Source organism: Melospiza georgiana, chromosome Z (assembly GCF_028018845.1).
Source record: "Melospiza georgiana isolate bMelGeo1 chromosome Z, bMelGeo1.pri, whole genome shotgun sequence".
Lineage (NCBI taxonomy): Eukaryota > Metazoa > Chordata > Aves > Passeriformes > Passerellidae > Melospiza > Melospiza georgiana.
This window is the reverse complement of record NC_080465.1, coordinates 31,764,945-31,784,653: the sequence shown is the minus strand read 5'-3', so window position 1 is coordinate 31,784,653 and position 19,709 is coordinate 31,764,945. Positions and strand designations below refer to the sequence as shown.

The 19,709-nt window shown below is 39.0% G+C and overlaps 1 protein-coding gene across 5 annotated transcripts in view; it reads right to left on the bottom strand.

The window, feature by feature from the left end:
• Nucleotides 1-19,709, bottom strand: part of PRUNE2 (prune homolog 2 with BCH domain) — a 102,266-nt gene that overhangs the window by 44,067 nt on the left and 38,490 nt on the right. For 3 of the 5 annotated variants that reach the window (XM_058043657.1, XM_058043659.1, XM_058043658.1), the window contains exon 1: nt 3,030-3,350. In XM_058043657.1, coding sequence (XP_057899640.1) covers nt 3,030-3,298 — 269 coding nt within the window. In that variant the 5' untranslated portion in view covers nt 3,299-3,350. Of the gene's footprint in view, nt 1-3,029; nt 3,832-4,726; nt 11,205-12,159; nt 12,319-19,709 lie in introns of those variants that run through there. The other 2 variants (XM_058043656.1, XM_058043655.1) reach the window with 2 other exon arrangements.

Sequence of the window (19,709 nt, the reverse complement as noted above, 5' to 3'; positions counted from 1 at the left end):
TGCCCCATCCAGCCTGGCTCTGCACACTTCCAAGGATGGAGCATTCACAGCTATTGTGGGCAACCTGTTCCAGTGCCTCACCACCCTCACACTTAAGAGTTTCTTTTCATCCTACTCTGATGTAAATCTTTGGCAGACTCAGAGCCTGATGATTAGCAACATCAGGTGCCTTCCAGAAATTGTACTGCAACAATCAGAAAAGTCTTAGTTTCTTCTCTCACGTGGTAAAACCAGTATTCCCTCACTAACCTCCACAGACTGGCAGCTCTGCTGCATCACATTATTTTAAACTTCACTGGCCATGAAGTTTGTTTCAGACTAAAAAGTCAAAAGCTGCATACTGAGTTATGTTTTAAGAAGGAACTTCTGGTTTTAAACCTGTCAATTAAATACATTAAGAAAGCAGTTCTAATTACACACTTCTACCATGTCCGTTGCTAGTTTTTCATCTGTTTACGTAACAGCTCTCATTAAACGGGCATATCATCTAGAAATAATGATTCCCGTATGTGTATCATCATAGTATTTTTTTGTGTGTTTGCTTTGGTTTCAAAGGAATCAAGGGGCCTCTGCGATCATGCTGTGGGCATGCACAGGGATGGCTATGTCTGTTCTCCTAGGAAGCCTGAAGTCTTTACCTAACTGACCAAAGAAATAAGCTTACTACAAGTTTATTGAATATCAGCTACCAAGCAGAGAGGAAACTGACGGGAAAAACACATTGCAAAAGCAATCTCTATTACATCCAAAATCCTCACAGAAGAGGATTAATTACTTTTAATAAAATTAATTCTGGAAGAAACTTCCATTAAAGTTTACAACTTACCAAGAAAAAATCGAACAGGAAAACTTAAACCCAAAGCAAAGGTATATTTTACTGGTTCCATGTTCCCACAATCAATTGTCAATGTGGAAGCTCAATAAGTTAGTTACTTTGCTTTTCTGGGCATCAGTATTAGTAGTGTAAAGGACAGACTTAGCCACTGCTATTGACTTAAAAGGCATTTAGTGTTAAACAACTTCTAAGTAAGACAAGAGAAAAGACTAAACTAGAAGCTATAGTGATGACATATATTCTATACCAAGAATTATTTTATCTTTTTCTTGCAGGATGCACCACATTCCATCATGCATTTAAATTTTTATTGAAAACACAAGAACATTAACATGTTCCAGTTTTGGATTTTAATGTGGGAATTACCCCATGCAAATACACTAAGTTCTAAGAATAATGAATGTACTGCATGCAAAATTCCAGTGTGAACTATTGTTGAGTAGTACTTCAGGATTTGCCAAAGCTCCTAAAAAACAGCAGAGTTCTTCTCAAAATGGATATAGCAATTTATAGCAATAAGATGTTTACCCACCCATATAAATCTATAGCATAGAAATGTTTTTTCTAGTACCAGTCTAAGTTCAAAAATCAGATTTTCTTCCTGAGGTGTCTAAGAGTCTTACTGCATCAAAGTTATCTCAAGTTGAAAATGTGCTGGTTTACTTACAAATCATTCTAAATTAGGTATCTAGAGTTTTCTTTCCCTCTCTACATCATGGAAATTAAGTACGACAAGTCAAATCCCTAGGATGCTGCCTGCATGTAATTAATCAGTATGACTTAGACTGGGCCAGCATCTGCCTGGTTTTAATTTAAAATGCTTTATGGGAGACAGAGGAAATAACAGACAATTTCTTCATGTCAGATTTGCAAGCCTGCAACTAGCCAGCACCTCTAAACAGCTCTTCCTGTTTTCTGTCCTAGTCATTACTGGCTGCGAGCAGAACTGGTAGGCATTTCACGATTCTAAGATTTTTTACTAGAAATGTATGGTTTGTCAAGAAAGCATATTTCCTAATTGAAATTAGTTGTTTTTAATTAACTCCCAGTAAAACCCTGCAGGGGTAACACCAGAAAATGACTTCCAGGGCTAACAAACAAAGCACCTCCAGGTCAAAGGACATCTCCTTTTTCTAGATTTGCAGATCCTCAGCCATGCTTCCACACAAGAACATGGACACAAAACAGCTACTTGGAAATTTTGCTTATTTGGCTTCTCTCAGATTTCTCTTTTATAGGAAATTTCAAAATTGACACTTTTCCTTCTGGCATGGAATTTAGAAGCTTAGAGGAGTGGGTGTGACAGAAATGTTGTGCCAACCCACCATACTTTGGCTAGTTTCAATGTCAAGGACTTGATATTTGGTTTACTTTAGGCTCTACAGGTCTGATGAGTACTCATCTTCTGTTAACGCTTCTGAAAATTTCTCTGTCCCTTGATAGTAGCCTGCTGTTTGCAAAGGAAGAGAGGTCAACAACAGCAGCACCCTCTCCAATACACTGCAGTAAATGGCGTCAGGAGGGCCACCCCTCGCCCCATATGATGGCACAGCAGAGTCACTTGGCAGGAGGAATACTGCCAGCACAGAGACTGCATGTCCACCCAAAAGCAGGTCCACACATATTCACTCAATCTGCTTCAATCACCAGTTCACTTCCAACAGTCATAAATGCTCCTCTGCTCTGACTAGAGCTTGAAAATAATCACAAAGATCACAACTTTCTTTCATGCTTTTCCTTCCTCTACAGGTAGCACGTCCTTCTGACTCTGGGCCTTGACTTCCTCCTTTCTTCCTTCTCAACAGTTTCGCATTGGGCAGAGACAGTAGTTCACTTCAATCCCTCCACAATCTCATCAGTACCTGGCTTGGGCCTGTATACCCTGGCCACACTGTTTCATATTTAAAAGTAGGTAACACAATCAGTGGGACTTCACAGAAGGAAGACAGATTTATTCCTCCAAGAAAGTAACCTTTAAGTCAATTGCAAAACAACCCTAATTTGGCTCATATCAAGCGACAAAGAACCAACAATCTGTTTACAGAAAGGAAGTAATACATTGATAGTTAAATAACACTTTGCGTATTTCAGACTTGAAAGTCTTGCCATCTACACATAATGGCACACACCTCAATGGCATAAGTAACAAACGAACAGATGACTTTTGAAAGAAAATAGGTTGCTTTTTACTTACCCCAATTTTTGATTCAATTCTCTGTCACTGCTGAGAAGAACCATTTCCTCCTTCATTTCTTGTTCTGTTGCTACATTATTCCCAAGCCTCTGTTGAGAATTTGCTTCCCATGTGCTATCGCCACAAACTACCTGCAACTCTGATGTTCCTGCAATGCCCGAACTCACATTCTCAGCAGACAGACCATCTGAAGGAGAACAGCTTTCATGTTCAAAAGATTTCTGAAGGGGAGTTTCTACCTGAAATTCTGGCCAAGTGTCAAGAATCATTTCCTGTGCTACAACAGATGCCAGTTCTTCACCAGGATGTCCAGACCCTGATTCTGGCATCTCTGTCTTGGCAGAAATTTCTTCAGGTGATATGCCACTTATTTCATTTTGTCCCAATATAATCCAACCCTCGTCTTGCCCACAGCTTTCCTGTGATTTCCTTTCACCATCCATCTTCTGACACACAGCAGAAGAATTTTTCTCTTCTAAGTGAGCAGCGTCCCATTCAGTCCCACTAACAAGATGATCTTTGCTTTCATTTGAAATGGATATTGCCTGAAAAGCATCCAAGGAGCCTGGTGAAAAGTCTTCATGAGATTCTTGAAATGCAAAATTAATTCTGCTTCTTTCAACGGTATCATTTGTTGCAGGTGTTTTTTCTTCCTCAGTAACAAGGATGTAATCCATCTCCAGTGAAGGTGGGAGCACCTGCACCTTCACATCTTCTTTACTGTCTGTACTTTCCAGTTCAAGGCTCTTCTGGGAATTTCTCAGCTTTTCTTCTCTACAAAGTAGGGAGTCAGTGCCAGCTTCTAAAAGAACAGGCAAAGAGAAACTCTTTTTAATTTCTGAATTACTGATTTAGTCACCATAGTATGCTTTAATCAGTACTGTGAGACAAAGCTTTCATTTTGCTTTGCTCTGTTAATGTGTACTTGAATTTTATAACATCATTACCATCATCATTATTGTTAAAGGTTACACATTAACACGGCAATCATCCCCAAGGCACAAACAATTCAGTGTCCCATAGGCTAGGCCCTGTACAAACAACAGAAATTATATTACCACTTCAGTGTTCAAAAGCTTTAGATTGCCTGTGATGCCTAAAGTTTTAGCTTTCATATTTTCCAGATTCTGTAGTGCATTAGTATACAACTCTGAACTCCATATACAGTGTCTGCAAGTTCTCTTCACAGCTCAGTTAGACAAAACAATCCTTTTCCAGCCTGAAAACCAAGGACACCGTTACAGCCTCAGGCCCAAAAAATGTCAACAACAGCAAACTGAGGAGAGGAGTGGATAGGACTTCATAACCTGAAGCTGTAAGTGGACAATTAACTCCAATATTAAATGGACCAAAATTTTTTACATTGTGAAAACAAGTGACCAGTTGTACATTTTGGATCCATCTTGGGTGCAGCCACAGCTGGGCTCTTGTACTGCCCAAGATGCATCCTTTGACGGCATTTTAATAAATACCTACTTTATTCCTTTAACTCTGTCTAACCTCTGTTCCAGGTAGCCTCTCAAGGAAGGCATCATCTGAGAGAATGACACTAGAGCTCTTTCCACAATAATGTTCTGCACATTCGGGAGACACACAAACTTCTCACTTCACTCAAAGCCTCCTCCTCATAGGCTTCATAGAAATACTTCCTCCTTCCTCTGTTCTATGTATTTGCCCTGGAAAGCAGATTTTCTTACCATCACATGATCTTCTATCTCCACCTTGTGGTGACTCAGGATCGGTTGTTTCTTTTTCAGATTTTCCTGTCAAGAAATCAGAATCTGGGGGAGTTACTTCAGCCAGGGAGAGCGATGGTACTGAGGTGCGATTTTCCTCAAGACACTCTGTGGATGTCTCAGACACCTTATGTTCAGTCATCAGGATGCCCTCTGCACCTTCCAGAGGAGCCGGCAGTGGCAATCGTTTTTCCAAAGAAACACTGTCACAAAATGGCTGCTGTAACAAGAGCTCACCGTTTGCATTCTCACTGCTGCCAGAGGGTTCAGCATCGAAAGATGCAGAGGATGGAGGAGTACACACCATTGGTGATTGGTCATTGGATATCTCCTTAAGCACAGGAACATAATTTTCAATTACAGCTTCATATTCTTTTGCTGTGTCATCATACAGTTCATTATTTGAATCAGATTCATCACCTTCATTACCACCAGGTAGAAAGGACTTGGGAAAGAGTGTCTGTTCATCCTCTGACTTCCCTTCTGCTGCCTCACTGCCTAGCAGTGTGTTCATTCCACCACATGTGCCTCCTAGGCCATTAGTCACTGAGGTGTCCCTTATACTATGTTCCATCCCTGTGTCAGAGTCATCCACACATTCTTCTGACCTATCTAGCTCAACACCAGTTATTGCTGTATGATCAATATCAGAATATTTTACAACTTCACCCAAGGCACTAATTTCTTTTAAGCTTTGTTCTTCCCTGTCAGGTTGACTGAAATCCATGGGAAGCAAAGGCATTTGAGAAGTCGCTGTTTGAGCTGTATCAGCTGGTGCTCCTTGATGACTTGCATTAGTGAAACTTCCATGGAACATGTCTTTCACATCTAAGGATGTCACTTTTGTAACTTCACTGGCAATTTCAGTTGACTCAACAGGGTCAAAAACCAGCTTATTTTCTAGACTGTGTTCTTCTGGAATTGCAAATTCAGGAGGCTCCTGAGGATTAGAAGAGATAAGCTGATAGAAGTCACTGGCCTTTACTGGCTCATAGTCCTGGGGGCTACCATTTTCAGAGTGCATCTCATTCTGCATTACTAACTGACACTTGGAGTCAAAATCTGCCTCTTTATTCACATTTGATTTTGTATGAATTGGCTGACTGTCTTCAGGCTCCACTGCAGCCTGAGAAGATGGGATAGAGGCATGCTTAACTCCATATTCCTGGCACACATCAGGACTGCTTGATGACTCTGAACCATTGTTTTGGTCACAGTGACTTAAAATATCAGGATTTTCACCATCTGATTTCAAAGTGACAACCTCCTCAGCATTAGTCCACAGGTCAGGTTCCACTGAAAACTGCTGATTACTTCCTTGTGTGTTATCCTGTAAAATATCTGGGATAAGTGCAGTTTGGGGAACGAATATATTCCATTCTGGGCTTGACTTTTCTGCCACTTCAAAAGATAAGTCTTCTACACTGAAAGCACCTGGCATGGAGTTGTGCACTTCTACTCTTTCACACTTGTCTTCCTGTTGTTCTTGAGGAGTGAGACTTGCATTTTCCTCATTGTCTTTTGGTAGATCCAGTACAGTGATTACTTCAACTGCTATAGCTTGTTCCTCATCTGAAAAAGAGTTTTGTGGAGTCAGTTGATTTTCCTCATCTGTAGAAAACAACTGCTCTATCAACTCCCTTTCTTTTTTATCCAGTGTGAAAGAATCAAATCGATTGAACTGTGAAGTGTCTTCATTTATCTGACCATCAGGACTATTGATAGATTGTACTAGTCTTTCATTTTCTTTTTCATCAGCGTACAGGGGGGCAGGTGGATTTTCATCATTACTTGTATCTGAGAAATGTGCTTCTCTTAGTTCTTCATCTTGTGAAGGTGAGCCACAGGAGTACTCTTTACTATTTCCTAGATGATTTGTTACAGAGTGACGTGAACCAGAATACTGATCTTCCAATTGCTTTTCTTCACAAGGTTGTGAACTCCACCAATCTGAACTGTTATCTAGAAAATCAGATGTTCCTACTGTGGATTTTGGATTAGTTCTTGAATCAGCTTCCAATGACATACTCCACCTACCTACAGCTTTTGAAGAATGCTCTTCTTTATCGCCAGCAGCAGAAGTCAATGCAGGATCTTCATTCGCTTGATACAAATATGAGTCTTCCCCACTATCTGCTTTTTCATTGAAACTACTCACCTGAGTTACTTCGTCAAGTGTTTCACAGGGGCCAGTAGTAGGTTGAGTATGATCAATAAAGCCAACAGACCCATCCTCCTGCAATACCTTTTCGGCTTCAATTGTTTCAGAATTTTCACTGAAGGCGCTTACAAGGACGTTCTCTCCCACCTTAGTTTTTGCACCTAAACTGTCTTCATTAGCTGCAGGACTTCTTGCATTGGACTGATCATAATCCTCTTCATTTTCAGCTGCTTTGTGCTGTTTGTTTTCACACACTGAATCTTCATTAATCAGTTCTGGACATGCCTCTGAATTCTCTGAATCCTCATTTACATCAGGACTTGATAAAGAAGATACAGTATCATCATCTACATGGGCATTCCAAAAATCTAAGCTTTTAGGAACTTTGTTCTCTTCACCACTTGTTTCAAATGCTTCTTCATATTCATTCCCAAATTCCTGCTTTTTAAAGGAATCCGCAAGATTTTTATTATTTTTCATCTCCCACACATCCCTGCTTCTTTCATGATGACTAGCAACTGGAAGATCTCCCCACACATTCACAGATGTATCACTTAAGTCAGGACTTGTTCCACTTGAGTGTGTATAATAATTTATTGAATTACTCCACATATTATCTTCTTCCAAATAGCTTTTAATCTGTATATCTTTTGAAAGACTGCTTGTGGTATTTGCTATTTCAAGGACTTCGCTTGCCTCAGGACTTGTTCCAGGAGACTGCAAATCTTCACATGGCTGTGAATCCCAAGCAGTTTGGGGAAAATTGTCATTAAGCACTGCAAATGGTTCTCCACAAAGATTAGGAGCAGGTTCTACATTTTCAGAGTTTTCATTTCTCCCAGAAGCTATTTCAAGTGAAAATGAATTTTCCACCACAGACACATGTATAATATCAGGAACACTAACAAATCCAGAAGGATTTTTCTTAAACTCATCTGTGAAAGAATTTTCATTGGTCTTCATCAGTTCTAAGCTATTTTTAAAAGATAGTAAATCAGAATTACAAATGTCTGGATGGTTAGGAGTCACTTCATGTAAGCATTCTTGCCCTTCTCCCAGAGGTTCTTGTGTTTTATCCATCAAAGGAATTGATATGGCTTGGCCACTACCATTCTTTCCAGAGTCATTCCAGACACCTGAGCTTCCAGGTATTTTAGCAGAATTATTCTCAGGATTATCACTACCCTTATCAGAACTTTCAGAAGTACTTTCCAACTTGGGACTTGCTGCATCCTCTGTCACTGTAGCCTCTTTTCCAGCTTCCTCAGAAAGCAGCTGTGACATTTTACTATAATTGTAATTTTGTGGTAAGAGGTCCAAAAATTCATAATCTCTGCCTCCTTCAGAAATACTTGAAGATTCTAAACTGTTCTGCAACATGTCCCTTCTCTCTTCCTGGTTAACTGGTTTACTTTGATTGGAAAATGACACATTCTCTGTGATTAATACTTCCAAACTAACACTATTTTTCTGTTTTTCTGGGGAGGTGGCAACTTCAGTTGTTGGTTCATTTTCTTCCAAATCCGTTTTACCTGAAGATTCATTGCCCTCTTGCACTGGTTTATTACAAATGTCATCAATCATCTGCTGCCCACTTGTCACATGAGTTCTCTTATGTTCTTCTCCTTCCTTAGCGATGACAGTGGCATTATCCCAGCTTTCCTCACAACCCTGCTCACTCTGTAAACCCCACGAGTCCAGCTGGTGCACGGAATCCTGAATACCCAGCTCTTCATTAATACTGGCAGTGGTTTGTGCTGCATTCTTACTAAGTATCTCACTCCCTAAGTCACATATTTTCAGATCCAAACCATTCTCATTTTCTGAAGTTGGCGCAGAGGTGTTTGTGTCTTCTACAGGAGCACTACCCACTGCTTCTGCCTCGTCAGCTGCTCTCTGTCCAGTATTTAATTCATTCTGTGATGGTGATAAGTCATTCACTGTTTGATTATATGCCAGTATTACTCTTTTGCTTTCAGATACAGGAAAGTTATTTTCACTGCTACATGTTTCAGTTGAAAAACATAGATCAGCTGTTTGTTCTGAATTAAGGCAAGGTTTAGCAGAGGCAGAAAGAACTGGCATTTCAGAATTTCTTTCTTGTAACTGGGTGATATTATTTAGGGGAGTGTTCCAGATATCTGTACTTCTAGTATTTGAAAAAGGCATATTGTTAGGAGATAACGGTTCCTTAGTTGATTTCTCAAGTACTTTTGACTCAGCCAAGTTTGTGTTCATGAATTTACCAGTAACTGTTCCTTCATCAAAATCCTTGTCCTCATTTTCTCTTTCATCTTCCACATATGTAGGTGATATATATGAATCAGATGTTGAATAATTGGTGTCTGGTGGAGAAACAACTAAATCTTCCGCTATATTTGATGAACTAAGATCCGAGTTTTTATATAAGAAGGTGTCCTCCCAGGGCACCACTACTTCTGTTACTTCTTTTCTGATGTTTTTATCATACATATTCCAGGTATCTATATTTTCAAATTGTTTTGGTCTATGTTTAGGATCACCAAATAAAGCTTTTTCCCCCATGTTTGGCTTGGAATTATTTTGCATATTGTTGAAAACAAAAGTTCTGTTTTCAGATTTTCCATGGTCTTCTATTGAATAATAGCTTCCTTTATCCCACACTTCTGGATTTTCAATTTCATCGTCCACTGTGATTTCTGAAGAATCTGATAAACCTGCTTTTGATACAGCCCATTCCTCAGGAATATTCACTGATCTTAACTCTCTACCTAGTTTGGGCATGTTCCATACATCTTCTGAGGATTTACCAGCATTTCCTTCATCAAACTCAGTCCAGATTTTGTAAGAGTCTCCAGCTAGCTGCCTACCTTTTCCTTCACCGCTACACCATGAATCTGACATCACAGGTGTTGGTTGGCTGACCTTCCACAGGTCTGTAAAGGCCTCCACTTCTTGCTTTGTCTCATCTAAAGAAGCAGTTTGCAAACATGAATGTTCACTGTTTTTCTCTTGATTCTCATGGTTCCAATTATCTTCTTTAAACTGATTATCCCATAGACCTGCTTTCATATATTCCATTTGCTTTGGCTGTTTTTGGAGGAACACAGAATCTGAGGCTCTTCTATCAGTATGTTCTCGTAGCAAAGGACTTTCTTTAGAATCTTTCCATAAGACAGGACTCTGAAATACAGATTCCTGTTCACTTGAACTCCATGCATCAGCATTTCTGGAATCTAGATCAAAGCCATCCCACCAGCTGCCATATCTAACACGAGATGGAGAGTAATTTGTGCCCTCTATTTCATTAATTTTTTTTATGACATCTTGTGAGAAAATTAAAGGCTGCCCATTATCCAGTGGTGAAGTATCTACAAGACTATTCATAGGAGTTGGTGGAATTTTTGAATCAGCAGATTTCAACGCTTCTGGTGAAGAAGAATCACCTTCAACAAAATCAATCAAACTTGAAGTTTTCTCACACATTCCTCCTGGATTCTCAACAAATTCAGCCAGATTGTCTTCCTCAATTTTTGTCGTAAGTAAGTCAGTTGAATACTTTACTGTAGCATTTTCTAAGAGGTTTGTCTCATCAAGTTTTTTCTTCAGAGTGAGCTGATGCCCTTCTGAGGAATCACTATTGAGAAAATAGTCATCTGCTGGGGAACAATCCACGGAACGAGAAGATGACTCAGATGGAGCTGTAACCATGGGCGCTAGATCAAAATTGAAAAGATCAAAATTATCGCTATTGCTTCCTGACTGAGACTTTTGCTCTTCAGCTACTGCTCCTTCAGGAATAGGGCTGTAGGAATCAAAGCCAGGCAGAAGACTGTGATGTGAAGCAGCCCCTTCTGCAACAGGGCTGTCATCACTAAGAAAAACAGAACTCTCCTTGGAAGACCGGCTGCTTCTAATGGTAGCCAAGCCACTGTCTGGACTTACAAGGTCTACATTAACATCAATGTGGGCTTGCACAGATCCATTTAGATCTTGAGGATTTTCTATAAAATTGGCAGAACTGGGCTGTGGTTCTACATCAGAACCATATAACTCCATAATACCAGAAGATCCTTGTGACAGTGGAGCACTTCCAGCAACAGCTTCAGTAGAAGAAGTTCTACTGTTTGATACCATTTCTGGTTGCCTTCTATTTATAACTTCCTTAATTAGAAGAAAAATTTGATCGCAGGTCACTGAAGAATTTTCTTGATGATAAATGAGAATTTGGTCACATTCACATTCTAGAGGATTCAGCTCCAAACAAGGATTCTGACATTCTTCTAATTCACAGCAGATCTGTTGAAAAATGGGTTATTTCATAAGTCACTACAGTGGACATAAGGCACATATTGACTACTTCATCATGTAATACAGCCATACCTATCTCTTCCTATTAACATATTGCTCGGCCATTTCACTGTAGCATCCTTATTACAATTCCCAAATAGATGATGCATTACAAAAGAGGATCAAGACAAAACATTTGCTGTAAGATTGGTCAGAAATTATACCACTTGACTTTTCGGTTCACTTCTGGTTAGAAAATCCAAATAAAATGTTTGGTTGTTTCCCTGAGAAATCTGAGTAAAATTCATGCAATTAATTTGTGAATGTACTTCTAGAATGGGGTAATTATATTAATAAAAGAAATAAATGCATTTATATTGGCCTTGAAAACCATGGAATCACTTAGCCTCCCAAAAATCCTAAGTTTTCAAGACTGACAAAAAGGTTCAGAAAGTTGCCGCTGAGATAGTCTCTTCCATCTGGGGATAAATATAGTTTTTAAAAATGGGAAGCACCTAACTCTGGAAAAATGTACACAATAATAATAATTTGTTTTGATTTCGGAGTTAGAATTCTTTAGGAATAACATATACATATATGAGTTCTGGTCTTTACCACTTACAAGGTGTTTGCTTATCACTCATTGCCAAAGACACATTTGTGTACAAACCCAAGTCAAAACTGGAGAAAAAACCATTTTAACTGAATTGAAAATTCTTGCCCTTTCAGTATTTCTCATAACCTTTTTCTATTTGCTTGGTCTGAAGCAATAATAAATACCACAATCTTTCATTCTCTTACCATATAAATAATGCAGCCATTTCAAATAGCTGCTAAATTGCTGGTCAACAGTTGCTATGTTTTGAAGTCACTTAATTAATCAACATCTTGATATAGACTACTTAAAAAAACCTCAACGTTTTTTTTCCAGGAAAAACATTTAATTCTTTTTCCAGGTACTTACTTGATTGCCTAGCTCTACATTTTCCGAGTATACTGCTACTTGTTGTTTTGTTTGCTTCTGATCCGACAAGCAGTTGGCCAAAATGACAAGTACATCAAACCCGTATTTATCTATGAATGCTTTCAGATCACCAATGAGACTCCTGTGTAATATGCAGTCCTGAAAAACATTAAAAAATTAAAAGAAATGTCAGCAACTTTTCTGGTTCTTTTCATCCAAATATGTTGTAAAAATAGCTGTAAATGTTAAAAAGCATGAGCAGGTCTAACAAGCAAGAAAAATCCATTTCACTCATCAAAACAACCATGTACCTAATAAAAATCAAGAACCAGTCCCATAGCACAGTAATGGAAGAACACTAGCATACTAAATGCAGGTTTTGCCTTCCTAATCTGCTGGTGAAACATAATTCTTACTTCTTCCTGCTACCTGGTTTTGCAACATTGATTAAAAGCACTCCAAGCTCTAGTGTATACCCATGATAAAGAAACTGGGCAAAGGGAGTAGGTGACTCGCATGGATGAGCATGGAACTTCCACTAAGACTCAGACTCAACAAAGAAATATATGCAACATGGAAGAAGGGACAGGCCACACACGGAAGGACTCCGGGAACATCGAGTTGCAGGGATACAACAAGGAAAGCCACGACCCACTTGCAACTGAGTCTGGCAAGGGACATCAAGGACAGCAATAATGGCTTCTATGATTTTATCAGCAGCAAAAGAAAGATTAGGCAAAATGCAGGGCTGCTGCAGAATCAGATGGATGTTCTGGTGATGGAAGACACAGAGAAGGTAAAATTACTGAATGTCTTCTTTGCTTGTCTTTACTGTTGAGACCAGCCCTCAAGAGTCCCAGACCTCAGCAGTAACAGAGGAAGGCTGGAGAAAGGAAGGCTTCCCCTTGGCAGTCGAGGGTTGGGTTAGAGATCAGCTAGGCAGACTTAACACCTTAAATTCATGGGATCCATCCACAGGTGATGAGAGAGCCTGGCAGATGTCCATTTGCTGCTTTCCATCATCTCTGAAAAATCATGGAGAATGGGAGAATTGCCTGATGATTCAAGGAAGGCCAATGTCACTCTTGTCTTCAAAAATGACACGGAGACCTGGGAAACTACCAGCCAGCCAGCCAGCCAGCCTGCCTCATCTGAGTTCCTGGAAAGGTGATGGAACAGATCATTCTGGAGACCATCAAAAAGCATATAGAAGACAAGGTCATCAGGAACACAGGAACAGTAAGGATGGATTCGCTGAAAGCAAACCAGATTGGATAGATAGATAATCTGACAGACCTCTGTGATGGCATGGCAGGATGGGTCAACAATGGGAGAGCAGTGGATGTTGCCTACCTCAGCTTCAGCAAGGGTTTTTGTTTTTTTTCCTGTAACATCCTCAGAGGTAAGCTCAGGACATGTGGGTTAGAGGAATGGACAGTGAGGTGGATCAGGAACTGGCTGAAAGCAGAGCTCAGACAGTCATGATCAGTGCAGCAGAGTCCAGCAGGAGGCCTGCAGTCAGTGGTATTCCTAAAGGATCAGTACTGGGACCAATCCTACTCAACTTGTTTATCAGTGACCTGGAGGAAGGGATCAAAGGCACCCTCAGCAGGTTTGCTGGTGACTCCAAACTGGGGCAGTGGCTGATGCACCTGAAAGCTCTGCTGCCATTCAATGGGACCTTGATCAGCTGGAGGGCTGGGCAGAGAGAAACCTGGTGAGGCTCAACAAGGGCAAGTGCCAGGTCCTGCACCTGGGCAGGAACAGCCCCAAGTGCCAGCACAGCCTGGGGCTGACCTCCTACAGAGCAGCTCTGTGCAAAAGGACCTGGGACTCCTGGTGCATCACAAGCTGCCCGTGAGCCACCAGTGCCCCTGTGGCCAGGAGGGCCAATGTCATCCTGGGCTGCATTGGCAAGAGTGTGGCCAGCAGGGCAGGGAGGTGATCCTCCCCCTCCACTCAGCCCTGGTGAGGCCATTCCTGGAGTGCTGTGTCCAGTTCTGGGCTCCTCAGCACAAGGGAGACAAGGAGCTGCTGGAGAGGGTCCAGTGGAGAGCCACAAGGATGATCAGGGGTCTGGAGCTTCTCTCTCATGAGGAGACACTCTGGGAGCTGGGATTGTTTGGTCTGGAGAAGAGAAGACTGAGAGGGGATCTCACCTAAACATAGAAATATCTCAAAGGTGGGTGTCAGGAGGATGGTGCCAGACTCTTTCCAGTGATGCCTAGAAACAAGAGAAGGAGCAATGGCCATAAACTGAAACACAGGAAGTTTCACCTCAACAAGAGGAAGAATTTCTTTACACTGAGGGTGGCAGAGCACTGAACAGCTGCTGGGGAGGCTGTGGAGTCTCCCTACCTGGAGACATTAAAAGCCCTCCTGCACATGTTCCTGTGTCACCTGCTCTCGGTGACCCTGCTGTGGCACGGAGCTTGGACTGGATGATCTTGAGAGGTCCTCTCCAACCTCAACAATTCTGTGATTCTGTTTTACAGGTCTATTGCTATTTCTTGAATAAAACCCAGGTTTTTGTTAGAAAAATAAGTACTTTATGAAATTTGTCATGCCAATATTTCATCTAAAAAAAACCCAAACATTAAAACAATAGTATTGAGAAGCAAAATTCACAAGCTAATTTAATTTTGCAGTCCTTCATATGTATCCATGATGATGTTACCCTATTGCAACACACAATTACCACAGACTGCTCCAACAGATCCCCTTGTTCCTGCTCTTTGAATTGTGCAAATCTCAAAAAAAAAAAAAAAATACACACACATGCAAGTAAGAACTGAGGCAAAGTATTTTTATATTCCTTGTATCAAAAAAGTTGTCTTATTTCACACACAGCCCACACCAAATACACAGGGGGTAAACTTTTATGTTTCCTATTCTCATTAATACTTGGACTAGCCCACTTAGATAGGACTTGAAACATAAACCATACATCACCTTTCTCAGCTGAGAACATAATGCACAAAGTATAAATATCCTTTTTCAGCTCTCACTTCTGATAACTAGTGCTCAACAAAGACGTAGAAATTTCATGTTCTCCTTTATGTTTCTGCTGTTTGTATTAAAATAATTTTTTGGCATCTTCTAGCCAAGACTTCTTTTGATGCTGCCAAGCTACACTGGCCTTGAATAAACAGCAGTTCATCATGAACACGGCACAAGTGTATGTGCAGACTGGCACGTTGTTCCCCTGCATCGGTCTCTTACCTAATAATTACTGTTTTGATTACAAATATATAAACACAATTTATTAATCTACTCAACTGTGTCCACAAAATGCATCACCCTCCAAGTTAAACTTAAAAAGAAAAATCTTGTTTGTCAAATGCTTTGGAAGTAGATTCCTTTCTGCAACTAGAGATTAAGTTTCCTGTTGATGTTTGGATAGCACCTTAAAATGAAATTTATGTGAAATTCACACAGATTAATGCACCAACAGTCAGCTGCCAGTTTACTGGTGGACATTCATATGTGAAATCTGAATAGAGAGTTATGATGAGGAATTATTCTGAAAAAGCTTTGAATATCTAAACCAGGAAAATCTTCTGAAGACACAAGTACTGGGTAGATTAGAAACAGTTCCAAAATGTCCTTGAGCATGGAAAAGTCACTTCAATTATCCCATTACTAACTGCAGCTGGAACAATTAAAATCAATTCAAATAAAAAAATCTGAACTACAGCAGATTCAAAACCATCTAAAAATTCCTGATAACTCACCTAAATAATGTTAGTTTATTCTTTTAAAGTAGTATCAGCAACAAAATTCAGATACTCCCTTCCCAGGCATTCAAACATTCGAGTAAATAATGACAGTTGCAAACAAGTCTTAAAAACTACAAAGGCCATATACTGAAAGACATGATAGATATATGGACTCTCCTATGAATTTTATAACCTAAATTACCAAGAACTTATTACAAATGCTTACAGAAAATGAAAAATTTCTTTCAGAAATGAAAAACTGCAAATAATTTCAACAGTTAAGCTAGTACATCCCAAATTATTTACATCCATTTAAAATATGCTTTTGATGAATTAGTATAGCCTGAGATATACTGACATAGCTAAACAATGACAAAGCTCAGTTAACTGGTCATTTTTATATTCTTCTTTTCTGGTACTAACATGTGCTGGCTGAAGTATTAGGTAATATTCACATAGTATACAGCAGAAAAACAGTGTACATAAATATTGTTAGTTGTTATAATGTTGTTATAATGCCCTCTAAGTATCTTATAAACAAAAAAAAAGAATTGTTAGCATACTTGAAATATACGTACTTGAAATAAACAGAATCTAGTAGTACATATATTTTGCATAATTAACAGCAGTGTAACTACTGGAGTAATTTAGTGTCATAACACGTAATAAAACGGTGCTTTTGTCTAACGCACATAAATAGCTTCTGCTGTAACACAGCAATATAATGTGCATTCTAAAATTTACAAATATTTTTGTATCAGTTAGATGAGCAGAATGAGAAAGTTGAAGAAATCCAAAGACTTTTGAAGGATTTTTGAACATGAACTATTTAGTAATTGTGTATTTTTGTTGAGATTTTATTTAAGTTCTATACTGTTGGGAAATTTCTTTCTCGGAAACTCTATTTTCCTTCTTGATTCTCAAGAATTTCTTTTTAAGTTTAACAGATAATGTAACTATAAACATGGATGATCCTTTAAAAGAGGCAAAATATCAAAGAAATATCTGAAGAGAATCTTAACTTCTCTGTCTCTTGCAACACTGATTCATGAAATCAACAGCCAATTACCCAAGTGATCACTGCAAGTGTACATTACACACACTTCTGACTCTTCTAAGCTAACTGTGTCAATATTAACCTGACCAAATTAAGAACAAACTGTCTCTTTTGTTCTTCACACTTCTCACATGGGGAGCACAATATGGCTTTTGTCAGAGGTGCTCCATCATTTTGGCTCAAGGAAACTGTCAGTACAGTTTGGGATTCGTTATTCATGGGCAGATACCCTGATGAGTCTAATGAAGCCTTTCTGCTGACAACTCATTTGCTAAAAATACCCAACCATCACAAAATATAAATGAGGAATATCGTATCCCATTACAATTTTCACAACTCATGCAATTATCACAATACAGAAGTCATACATACTGCTACTGCATTCTCTTAATATTTCATGGTCGGGACTTCTGCATTCCAGTTTATTTCTATGTGATCACTGATAAAACTTTATGACATACTTAAATTGCAATATAATAGGGTAAACACCAAAGATACAGCACACACGCAGAGCTAACAGGCTGTGTGCCATTTGTTGTAAATCCAGCTAATTACTAGAAGCCCCCTCCTTTTTAAAAAAAAAATTTAAAAGAAAGACAAAAGAGTGCAGAAAAATACTCTGTTTTTCATAAGGTTTTCAGGTAAAGGTCAGTAAAAACTGAAAGAACAGTATAAACAGTATGACGTGTACCACACTCCAGAAAGACAAACAAGCATATTTTTTGTTTTATCTCTTTTTTTCTTCTATCAACACCGCTGGTAAAAATGCTCTATTAAAAATCCCTACCTTCTCTGTAAGGAAAGACTGTATTTTTCTATCATGCATTTCGATGTACCAAATAGCAGCTCTTCTGCACAATCTTCTGGAAAGAACAAAAATAGCAGCAAAATCTGCTTTCCTTGTGACAACAGTTTCCAAAGCCAAAAAAGGTCTTAGGTCCTAAACTGAAGAGTAGAAGAATGGGCATCTTTGAGCCTTGTTATCTTGCTCTATGACTGACTACCCAAGTGACACATTCACCTTTAGGTATTCCAAACTTAAGTTGGAATGAATTTGAACTGGAAATACTATAGCATTGTGGAAAGCTCACATTGAATAATGCAATGAGTGCCTGTTTAGCACTCACATCCCTTAATACTGATGATGGCTGTGTTTTTACAGTCTGTTTCATTAAATGCAGAGTAATAAAAAAAAAAAAAAGAAAAAAAGAAAGCAAAGAAAAAATAGGAATTCCTCTTTAATAAAAAAAAAAATAAATAGTAAGCTTTGTTCAATTAAAGTATGTTTAGACAGGTTCATAATGGAAAGAGTGTCTTTTCTACAGCATTGGTGCATTTCATCATAGTATCCTAGCAAAGATCCATTCTTTATGAATTCAGATTGCAGCTAAACAGGTTTTACTTCCACTTGATACAGGCACAAATTCTGTATATTCAAATTCAGGCTTGTCCATTTTAACCTGTGTTTAAGTAGAACTTACAAAGACTCACATGGGTTTTGTGCATTTAGCACTGCACATGATTTCTGGGCAAGACTGTGAAATCTCAATTCATTCATAAAACCTGAGGTAGAAAAATTTTGCTCAGGTGTACTGCCAAACTGCACTTTCATTATTCCTCATTTACAGAACTAGCTGAGACAACTCTGAATTTAGCACCTGGGGTACAGCATCTTCATGTATCCTAAAATACATTCTGATATACATGTAACATAAGGATATCATCACGGCCCATTTGGCTTAAAACATTCTTCCTAGAGTTGGAATACCTACCTTCAGTGTCTATCACTGCCACCCACCTAAGGAACAAAATTTCTTATCCATAAGCAAGGCAGCCCCCCATAAGTGCTGAGGTGTAAAACCAAGTATGAAATACAACAGTGAAAAATGCTCCCCGGCGTCAGTGGGGTTTGTGCACACGTACTCAAAATACGTGGCAGCTCAGAAGGGCTGGAGATGAAGCCCTGCTAAGGCACTGCCACTACTGCACAACATAAACATTGAGTGCCCTGGCCTAAAGACATTAACAAACAGAGGTAACAGCCTGCACACTCCTGTGTATCTAATCATAGTATTAGAGTGCTGGGACCTCATTATCTGGAAGAAAAAAAGTTTTGCAGCAGTACAGGAGTCAGAGAATATCAAAGTACATCAAGCAGTCTCGTGTAGAGATGAAAGTACTCATTTATTTCAATCTCTAAAGGAAGAAATTCAAAGTGCTTGTAATTTGTCTCATTGTTAGTGGATGTTTTCTGTAATAGGAAAACCGTGACTGATAAAGATAAAGCTTCCAGTTTTCTGGTAGTTAAAGGGTAAGTAGTTTGGACTTGCTAAAAATGCAAAGTAAATTAAAATATATAGAAGCAATTTTCAAGTTTAACAGCTTAAATGACACCCCCTTTTCAGTCTGTCTTTAAAACTCTACCTCTGTAAAACAAGTGAAGGGACCAATTAGAAAACTTACAATCATAGCAGTATGACTTCTGGTCCAACTACATAAGTATAGAGAAATGTACTCCCTCCAGATAATTTTAAAGGTTGAAGTAAATATGTTTTGTTTTTGGGTTTTTTTTTGGGTTTTTTTTTTTTTTTTTTTGGTGAAAGTACATGGAGAGGAAAGTCTTTTATTTTTAAACCACAAGTATACAAAGCCTAAAAGTAAAGGCAACTGCTTATGCACCATATTTATAAGCAAGGACTCCTCACAGAAAATATGCACGAAATATGTACAAAATTAAATATCTCCACATTGAAGTATAGCATAGTTTATACAAT